This window comes from Hypomesus transpacificus, chromosome 25 (assembly GCF_021917145.1).
Source record: "Hypomesus transpacificus isolate Combined female chromosome 25, fHypTra1, whole genome shotgun sequence".
Classification (NCBI taxonomy): Eukaryota; Metazoa; Chordata; class Actinopteri; order Osmeriformes; family Osmeridae; genus Hypomesus; species Hypomesus transpacificus.
In genome coordinates this window covers 3,419,997-3,431,016 of record NC_061084.1, presented here as the reverse complement: position 1 = coordinate 3,431,016, position 11,020 = coordinate 3,419,997, and the positions used below count along the sequence as shown (strand labels likewise).

The 11,020-nt window shown below is 39.4% G+C and overlaps 1 protein-coding gene across 2 annotated transcripts in view; it reads right to left on the bottom strand.

Moving 5' to 3' along the window:
• Positions 1–379: 379 nt before the first annotated feature.
• The window catches only part of larp7 (La ribonucleoprotein 7, transcriptional regulator), a 61,938-nt gene continuing 51,297 nt past the window's right edge, over positions 380–11,020 (bottom strand). For both annotated transcript variants that reach the window (XM_047049009.1, XM_047049010.1), the window contains exons 12-14: positions 8,008–8,167; positions 868–959; positions 380–786 (exon numbers count right to left, since the gene is read on the bottom strand). In XM_047049009.1, the coding sequence (XP_046904965.1) occupies positions 709–786; positions 868–959; positions 8,008–8,167 (330 nt within the window). In that variant the 3' untranslated portion in view covers positions 380–708. The remainder of the gene's footprint in view (positions 787–867; positions 960–8,007; positions 8,168–11,020) is intronic.

Sequence of the window (11,020 nt, the reverse complement as noted above, 5' to 3'; positions counted from 1 at the left end):
AGGTGTGGCAAGATGTTGCCTCCATATGGTTTTGCTGAACTCACTACAGAAATGTAGGTACCAAAATTCACAAGCTGCATCATTGGCAATTCCAGAAATCTGTGTCACAGACATCTTACTCAACGACTGCGTCACGGGAACTGTGTTCGATCTATAATTTCACGAATCTGTGTCACTGACTTCATCAAAGGCACTGTGCACTATCTATAGTTCCAGCAATCTGTGCATGTCTCACTGACATAAGGACCGACTGCATCATGAACACTGTGCAGTAGTTTTATTAATAATACTTAAGCCCATTTTGATGCTTTTTCAAATCAGTGTTAAAATACTGTACTGTAGTACTCTAAAGACCCGTAGATGTTATAAAAAACACTTATTACCAAAATTAAATCTTTATTTCATGATGTTCCAAGAAAAAATGGCTGCAAAATGTTATGAAAAATTAACAGCGGCATGTAAATGTATTCGAATTCACCTTTTGTGCACATGGCACATATTTCACAAGATGATGGTATGAATTAGTTTATGTTCCATCTATAATTGTATCTACACACAGTTTAAAAAACATTATTAGCAAACTTAGTTTAGGGGAACTGTCTTGGAATTGTTTTATTCTTTTTTTTTTAAACAAGGCAATCAACTAAATGAGTACCAAATGCAGAAGAAAATACATGTAGATCCCCATAGCCATTTATCGTGCCACCATCAATCCTCCAGGAAACGTATGTGCTTACTAGCCTCCTTAGCCCTGGCAATGATTATCTTCTCTGCTTTGGAAATCAGCTAGAAACAAAAGGAGAAAAGAGACTGAAAAAAGGACACACATCATAGTAGTTATTGTTGGAACATAAAGACTAACATTACCTTCTCTGTGCCCCTTTTCTTTTCCCTTGGTCTGTTCAACTTGACTTGGCGGTCCACCAAGATTTTCTGCCAGTATCTTTGTTCATGGTCCCCTGTAATCCATGAATTCCATAAATAAACTTTCAAGTCTGGGCTTCCATCAAAATCTCTCTAATAATGCCAGAAATCTATGTGTGCATGTACAAATTAGAATGGTTTTAGCTTCCCATGATCAGCTCAAGAACCGGGCAATCTGCAAAATTCATATTTTGCCAGTGTCCTTTTCATAATTCAACCGAGTGCAATGCCACGATTGACGTTGTTTGGATACGCATTTTGACATAATTATGAAAAAACTAATCACCGCCAGTTTGGCTTGCTCTCTTCACACTGCATTAAGCTAGCTTTCGCGAGCTGAAACAATATGGATATAACTAGGGCTGTAACTAACGACTTGATTTAATAATCAATGAATCTGTCGATTCTTTTTTCGATTAATCGATGAATCTTTTTTTTTTTTTTTTAAGTATACATTTCCAACCCTTTATTCAAAAACAAAACTGACAGTGCAAATTCACAGTGCAATCTTCAGAATATGCACAAACAGGCACACAATTTTGAAAAGGTTATTAATAATAGCGTGGATATAATGTTATTTTCCAAGATGAACAATTTATTTGAGTTTTGTTTAAAACTTTATTGAAAATTGAAAGGTTGTGGAAGTAGGCCAGACTATCAGAATAGTCTGGTTAATATTTAAGATTTTTTATATATTTTTTTTAAGTTAAGATTTGCGAGGATTAAGCTATTTTCAAAGATAAGTGATTCTCTATTATTTTATTTTAAACTTCATTGAAAAACTAAAGGCTGTGGAAGTATACCAGACATTGATAAGATACTCTGGTGTCTGTTTGAGGTTTTATATTACCAAAAATATTATAAAAGTCAAAAATGTTCTGCCACTGCTCCTGGTAGTACGTACGCCGAATTTTGTGTGACTCATTCAGCCGCTGTGTCTGCAGCACCGCACTTTGCATCTCCCACTCCTCTGTGGTAGGGATGGGCGTGGTTATTCGAATATCCGGATATCCTCAAGTTAGTATTCAGGTACTTTTTTCAAATGCTTATGAGCGTTGTTTTTATTTATTTATTAAAAACCGTTGTTGTGAATTCTAGAAATTATGAAAACAATCAAAAAAGGTAGGCTACGTGACACTGTGTTCTGCTGCGAGTCTCCTTTCATTTGGCGCTACAAAGCTTAGTGTCCTGGCTAAACTCGCAGCAACTTCAGTTCCTGCAGTCTTTTCTACGCCGGCCTGCTTGTAAATCGCCTCCGTGCTCGCCTCTCCCCTGAGCATGTTTATATGCTAAATTTCCTGAATAAAAATGCGTAGGGCTAATGCAGTTGTGGCTTATACATTTTTTACCAGTAGCCATTTGGCATAATCGGCTATTTATGTTTGCATTGTCTCCTATAGGATTCCGGATCCAAGTTAAGTTCATATGCAATATTTCTGCATGTGTGTCTTTTGTTTTTATCAAGGATAGCCTACCCAATGTGTTTAATATCTTCCAATGTATTTTTTAACTTTTTACTTTATAATATATATAATAATAGGCTAAGCGCTAATTTAAGAGCATACGTCTAAAAACGCAGCGTTTTTCTTCCAAGTTAATTGTCTTTTCGTCATGTTAGTAAATTGCTCTTTCATTTGTTTTCTTTCTTTAATCCTGATTTAATCTAATAGTTTAACAGTCACAATTATTGCCAGAATGTGTGGTGGTTCATGTGTTTCCTGTATGCTTTGCATCATGTCAGGCTAATGACATAACGGAACCACATTAATAAAAATAGATTATCTGGATATTCGAAAATCATTTAGGATACTCTGAATAGTGAAATCAGTTCAAATCCCCATCCCTACTCTATAGTGTAGTGAACAGTCACGTAGCTTTCTGTTGCCCTGGAGGTACATCCATCTGTGGTGAGGGTAACATAAGATGCCTTAGATAATTAGTTGACAATTTGTCTCTTTTCCTGTTCATAAAAATCAGGCACAATCTTCATACTGAAGTGGATCCGCGAGGGGATTTTGTAGCGTAGCTCAAGCACCATCACCATATTTAAAGCGTTTGTTTTCCACAACAGAATATGGCCTCATGTCTGCAGCGATAAACATCCCAATAGATTTGGTGATGGCTTTAGCCCAGTCTGATTAGGCGGCAAAGGGCTGCTTAAATGCCGCAGTAAGAAGTTGTTGTGGCTCCTGTCAATAAAACACCAGGGTGATGATGCTTTAAATGTGTGGCCATGCTTAATGTTTTTCCACATTCATACGACTTACTTTCGTTACAGTGCCTACACATTAACAGTTTTGTCTCCCACCCTTTTTCCATTTTCATTTTTGACAGGGAAGCCAAAATGCTCCCATACAAAAGAATTTCAACAAGCGGGAGGTCTTTCCAGTTCTTCTTGTCCTCCGCTAGCCATGGCGGTCACTGCTGTTTTTTAATTATTAGTTTTGTGCAATGCAGGGCATGTTGAGATTCAACGTTAACATGAAAGTAACATTTTTTTTTTTTTAATTTAACACGAATCTGTCTTTTCGCTTTCTTTTCACCGCCACTCTGCATTGATAACTGATTCTACTTTAAAAAGTAACAGCAGCAAAACTGTATTTACACTGTGGCGGTTAAACTTGGCAATTGATCCATGGATCACATGCGGACCGAATCGTGGAGGGTGGTCCGTACGGATCAACTATGATCCGTTACACCACTAGTGCTGACTGCTGGCATATAAATCAGATGCTTTCAAAGGGTTTGATGAAAAGATGGCTAGATAACAGAATGACAATATCAGGTGTATACAATCAATGAATTTTGTTACATAAATGAATATGTTTACTGATGACAAAACTGCCTGCACATTGCAAATGTGCTACAACATTATAATCACCAGGTGCATTGCATACAACGGGGCACTATTCATACCACTTTAGCCTCCTTGGTCGTTTTCTTGAGGCAAGTAAGTGACTAGAATAGACGAGGTTGAACAAGTATTTCAGAGATAACAGAGGATTTTAATTGTGACATGAGAACAGTACCAAACCCATTGAGAAGATCATCACCAGCTGCATCACGAGCACTGCACCATCTATAATTCCAGACATCTGTGTGTGTCAACTACATCATTGTGGGCACTGTGTCCTATACGTAATTCCAGGAATCTGTGTATGTGTGCCATCAATTTTACATCATCTACACGTGTCTCGCAAAGGGGCTAATATTAACCAAATAAAAAATCTGCCTTAACGATAAGAATCTAAAGATAAAGTTGAATTGGTTTTGTAACGTCGGATAAAACGGTGGACCACCCTTAAAAAGGTGCAGTGTCCACTTCAACCTGTCCAGTGAATTATGTACGGGAGTCAGGTGGCTGAGCGGTTAGGGAATCGGGCTAGTAATCTGAAGGTCGCCAGTTTGATTCCCGGCCATGCCAAATGACGTTGTGTCCTTGGGCAAGGCACTTCACCCTACTTGCCTCGGGGGAATGTCCCTATACTTACTGTAAGTCGCTCTGGATAAGAGCGTCTGCTAAATGACAAAATGTAAATGTACAAGTAGTCTGTTACATTTCCAAATATATTTTAAGGTACACAGATAAAATTTCGGGGGATTATGCAACCTATCGGGAGATTATGCAACCTAAATGGCTGCAATTTTGAGCCAATTTAATTGTTTGGTTCAGTGGGACATAACAAGAATATTTCAGTAGCATTGGCTACATTTTGGCTGTACAAAAAAGTCCAAGGTGGCAGACTTGATGGATTCAGGCAGGAAGACTCAGTATTACAGTTTTTCACAATTGTTAACACACAAAAAGCCAAACTTTGGCACAATTTTCACAACCTTAACGTTATGTACCAATTGCTTGACCCAATTTATCACTACTTTACACTTCATTATCTGCGTTAGACTCTGAATTTCCTTGTTTACACACTGATGTCAATAACACATCACCTTGTTGTCAAAACACTACACACAATGTTCAGTTGTTGCTACAATGGTTCGTGAAAACAACACTATCACACTCCGACAGATACAAACCAGGATCCTGGCTGACCATGCCACATTCAGAAACATCCAAACCATCAGCCTCTCTACACTGTACCGTGTTCTCCGCAGGAATGCCATGCGGATGAAACAAGTGTACAGGGTCCTTTTGACCGGAACACAGACCACATCAAGGAATTAAGGCAAGAGTTTGTAAGTCCCATACATTCAGCACTGACGCATGCATGTATTGCACCTGTAATGTGTCTCACTGTACCCCACTGTGTTGACCCATCTGTGTCCATACTATACAGTAACTTGCATTATCATGCTGTCTGTTCCAGAAGATCCAGGAGCATGACACAGCTAATGATATATATGAATACATATTCATTGATGAGGTTGGATTCAACCTGGTGAAGAGGAGGCGCTGGGGCAGATATGTCATTGGCCAGCGCACCATTGTTGAGGTCCCCGCAGAGCGTGGTGGGAACATCACTTTGTGTGCTGCAATGGGTTGAGCAGGCCCGTTGACAGTACTGTACAGTGTCCTCATAGGACAATCTACCCACAGTTATGTCTATATGAACCATCTGTGAGCTTTGTGTTTTAACAGTGTTGTAGTACTTGAGACCGGTGTTGGTCTCAAGACCACTTTTTAAAGGACACTGCATTTGTACTCGGCCTGTCTCAGTCTCAGACAAAAAGTACTCAGGATTTTATTTCAAGACCGGTCAAGACCACAACTACGGGAATATCACTAAATTGCCTGTGCATTATTTTTTCATCATTACCGTTATTAGATTTAAAACGTGATGCTTCAAATGCAACCCATACTTCATTCGTTTCCGATTTGAAATTACCCTCCACATACCCAAAAGTTAATAAGGGAGATGGGTAAAACAGTGGCTGTCTGAAGATGTAGGCCAAATCAGGTACAGTTAGATTTGATTACCTGAACCACAAAGAGTTTACAATAGCGTCCCAAAAAATAACAGCAGTGCGTACATTTTGCAAAGACACGCTCACTGAGATGGCTGAGACTAGGCCTCCGTCAAACTTTTACCGACGTTTAGAAAGAAAACATTAAAAAAGGTAAAGCTAAGTGTAAGTGATGCTAACAAAGCAATCTACCAAACAAAGCTACCTGCAATCTGCCTCTCTTCCCCCTTTACCCAAAGAGATTTAGCGAGTATTAGTTACCTATGTAAGTTTCAATTGCTTGTCCGCTTTTGTTTGTGGTAAACAATGACGAGCCAGGCCACAAAATGCTATTTAGCTAATGATGAATTTAAAGTTAAGTCAACATTAACTAATGTCAGCTGCATACCTCTCCCAATTAAATAAAGTTAAGTTAAACGCCGTAGCACCGCGCTCCTTCACTGGGGTGAGAGAGAGATGTGAAACCAGAATAATAAATAAAAAATAGGCTGCTTTGCCTGGCCACGGCACTACTTTAAGAGTGCCGATTCTCAGTTCAAATACACAGTTACAGATCAAATCAAACTTTCAGGTTCCTTCCAAACTTGTTTGTTTACCGTTCTTCTTCTTTCTTCTCTCATGAGGGGGTTTGCCAAGACTTTTCTCTCGTTTCCGGGCTTCTATTGGTAACCCCCGTGTTTTCATGTCACAACGCTGTGAATTGTGCACTGGCAATTACCTCAGGCAAAGTCTGCGAGAGAGCCCTCGTGCATTTAACGATTTGACAGTAGACCGCACTAAGACCTCACAGAGAAAGCGCTTCAAAGTCTGTGACATGGACATTGGGATTGGGCCCAAGTAAAACATTGTATTAAGAATAAATACATATATTGGGTTGGCATATATGGTTTTGCTCACACTGGTTCTCTGCCGACCCAACTGATATTGTCTGGACATCCGAGGCACCGAGCTGTGATACACATTCCCCCAAGGTAGAAGAGAAACAGATCCAAGTTGGATCTCTGAATATGTGTTTTTAAGTACACCGATTCCTTGTCGGAATAAAGATGTTGTTTTACATCTCTTTTAAGACAATGTGAGTATCTCACTGAACACCAGCAATGTATAGCCATGCCTCTGACTAACCTGCACAGGCTGTGGACAAATCAGAAATAGTGCATTCTTTGAAACATTTGAATGGATGACTTTCCTGCAATTTTCACACTTTTGCAAGTGTGCAAAAGTGTTTCTGGCCCGCTGGCCATATACTAGGGCTGTCAAAATGGCTGAAAAAATGAAATTCGACTTTCATACTTTAATAATATAATCAAATTATATTCAAATTCTTAAGACATTCTTTTTCTGTTAAGGGGGCTAATGTTTTGCCTCCTAAGCCCATGTAGCAAGTGTAGATCGGTTAAACTCAATCTTCATGTATGTATACAGGCCACCCGCTAGCGAGCCACTACCTTTTCGTTAGCGTAGCTAGTAGTGGTCTTACTTGAGGAGTTAGAGGTGGCAGGTTAATTACGTTCAACAGACAGCAAATGTCTTATGTTCAGACACACATGGCATGTCTGATGTTATGGAGTTATAGAGCAGCGGTTTCTTTCACAACATACAAATTACCAAAACATCTTAAAAGTGCTGTGTGGCACTTTGGTTTCTGGAGTATCTAAGGCTAGATTGTTTTTGATGTAGTCTTCTCATGCCAAAGAGTTCTTGAGAACGTCAGTTGAATGACAGTTTGCCATTTTGTCAAAAGACCCTCTGCAATCCCCACAAACAATCCGTGTCAGCAACTTCATCATATCTCGCACACTTCCAGACACACCCAAAATTCGAATGGACCTTTTTTGCATTTTGTTTTCAGATGAATATTCAAAATTCAAATTCTGTATTAAAAACACCTGCTTTAAAAAGTCCACATAACACTGTGGAGTCAGATAATTTGGGAAAGTATTTAAGGCAAATGATTATGCCAGACTAATAGTTACATTTACAACTAAGACTGGCTTTCAGTCAGAAATTAAAGCTGGTTTTCAAAGAAAATAGTGTGGAGCGTGAGTCAGTTTCTTTGAGTTTTCATGGCAGTCCATTATTGAAACAGATGGAAAATGACTGAAATGTAATGATACATTTGAGGTATATAAAGATGTATTTAAAAATAATAAGATTTAATACCAGAAAGGATTGCCAGATGCCAGTTGTGCTTTCTTTGGAGCTCTTCATTTGCGTTGATTATAGCCTTGGCATCTTCTGGAGACTTGAAGCGGACATGACCCTCAGCATCTCCCTCCACGATATCCACATAAACCACAGGTGAAACTTCTGAGAGTACCTCCTGCACAATAATTGTCTGAATTAATTGTGTCTGGCATATACACAAATTAAAATTATTTCCAAGCATATGTTGACAATCATTTTTATCAATTAACCCATGTCCCCCAAGCCCAAAATATATTTTGACTAACTTCAATCTGTATTAATCTGAAAATAGATAAATTATAGGTGGTTCTACAAAGATATTGTAAAATGGCCTAGACACATTTGTTTGGTACCCCTTAAAAAAGCTAATACATTATTGGATTATAGTGATTTACCAAACCAATTTATTTCTTTAATTAGTATCACATGTCTCCAATCTGGCAGTTATTCAGCCCATTTAGACCTTGTCCATACAAACGTACGTTTTCATTGTAAAACATTCTCTCCGTTTTGGCCTTCCGTCCGCATTGCTTTTTGAAAATGCACTACAAAGTGTATACATTTGAAAACGACGTATCGCTGTTTTGGCTCCTCTCCAGTTTGTGTCTTACATTTTACTCATGTGCAGTACAGACACAAACTTTTTAAGACGTTTCAGTGTGGATGAGCAATGTTTGGAAAACGCTAGTGGGAATGAAGAGCGTTTTTGAAACGACAACGCATTTTTCAAATGTGTCCAGATTAACTTTAAATGGAAGAAAGTAGTTACTGTGCCGTTTGGCACCTTTGTGGTCACCACACACTGAACATGAACCAGAGAAAGCAAAAGCAAAAGTTGTCTGAGGAGATCAAAATGAAAAATGTACACAAGCATGGTAAAGGTAAAGGCTACAAAATCAAGCAGCTTGATGTTCGTTTGACAACAGTTTCAAATATTATGAAGTTCAAGGTCAAATGACTCCCGAGTCTTCAGACAGGGACATTGTTACTGACAAGAAATGATCGCTATATGGCGCATCTTGCACAGATGCAAGTTTGGAAAATCAACTTTCCTTTGTCAATCGGTCATTTATTTCCGTGTGAGCTAGTACTTCATTAGAATGTTTGTTTGTCTAGCCCTTCAAGCATTCAGCAAAATATAATTTATTGGCTGAAGGATTTCACTCAAGTTGTGGGTAGTTTATCCGTGTCTCCAATTATTATACATACGAAGCCTACAAAGAATGATTACAGTAACCGTGGTTAAATGGATCTGAATTACTGGCTTATTTGGACAAACAGAATTATCCCTTTCTTGTAAACACCTTGGGTCGAATAATTGCGGTCCGACTACGATCCGATCGATACCCCGAAATAACTCAGTCCGAGTCGGTGGATAATTCTGACATTGCATGCTTGTAAACGGTGAATTGGGCTATGAACTGGGGCGCTTGCTCCGTACATTGCTAACTCAGTTAGCTGGATTTCATTGTTGACGATTTGTCCTTATCTTGGATGTTAGGTTCTTTGAAGCACATCCTGGACTTCCTGTCATAGCAACAGATCCGTAAACTTAAACCTGCTCGGGAGCAGGTTTATTTTATGTAAACACGATTAGATTGAGGCTTTACAAGCAGAGGTGATACAGGAAGTCTGTCACAGACATGTCTTGTCCGTTTTTACTACAGGAACCTGTTGCAGAAGGTGCAAGAATAATTAGCAGAATTGAACATGAAACCGAATTAATAGCTCATTGCGTGATAGATAGGCTCCTTAAGCACAGCGCGATATGCAACCTATACTTTTTGAGATGATAACCTATCGCTTTTTGTGAAGGTGTCATTTACATCATAAATTTGTTGAAACCACATCATATGACATGATGATAAATGACAATTTTAACAAGATGATGTCAATTTTGTACATGAATATGGAGTTAGGCTTTAAACATTTTGAATTAGGTTGGTGGTGTTGCCCCGTAAGGTAGCAACATTAGCCAGGCAGGTTTTCCACCATACCTGACACTGCGCAGCATCTTTTTTAAAGCCAAAATTGGCAAAGTGTCTGTAGTGTCAGGTTCTGTCAAGCCTGTGGCCATCGTACGGTCAAGGTAAAGTGTAACGTGCACCAAAGTAAAATCACAGTCTTTTGCGAACAAAATCAGGTTTTGTCACAATGCAATATAATCGCAAATGCAGTAATCGTTCAGCCCCAATAGAAATACATGTATATTATATACATGTATATTATACAGTGGTGGGCCGTTATCTGCGTTAACATGCTGCATTAACACGAGACTCATCGGGCGATAAAAAGAACATCGCCGTTAATCTATTCTACAAAAGTTGGGTTGGGAGCTGGGTCTACACCAGTGGTTCCCAACCCTGGTCCTCGGGACCCCTGTCCTGCATGTTTCCCTGCTCCAACACACCTGATTCAAATGAATGGTCGTTAAAGCTTCTGCAGAGCTGCAGGACAGGGGGTTCCGAGGACCAGGGTTGGGAACCACTGGTCTACACTACGCAAGCTATGATGACTTCCACCTTGATATTTTTGCGAGGATGTGTACCTAGCCGAATTGCACTGTGGGGGGCGAGAACGAGTCTTCGAACCTGTGTGTATGCCTTGTGTATGAAATGACCACATCAAACGTGACGTGCTAATATGGATGCAGCTATTTAGCCGCTTCAGGGAAAAACATTTTTTAAGAACCTTCACAATAGAAACCTTGACAAGACTAAGGTTGTTTGCACCTTGTGCGATGCGTAATTAGTTTACTGTACGAGTTCTTCCAGTCTCAAATACCACCTAAACACAAAGCATCCCTTTGCTAATGCGGAAGATGCAGGTCCAAGCACTGATGTAGCGCAGGGGAAAAGTCGCCGTCAAACTATATGTTTGAGTGCAACCGAGGCAAGCCCGTCAGGACAGCTCTATCTGCCAAGCTAACTAATCTCCTCGCTCACCTGGCTTGAGAAAACCGTTTTCAAATACTTATTTTTAGTCATTA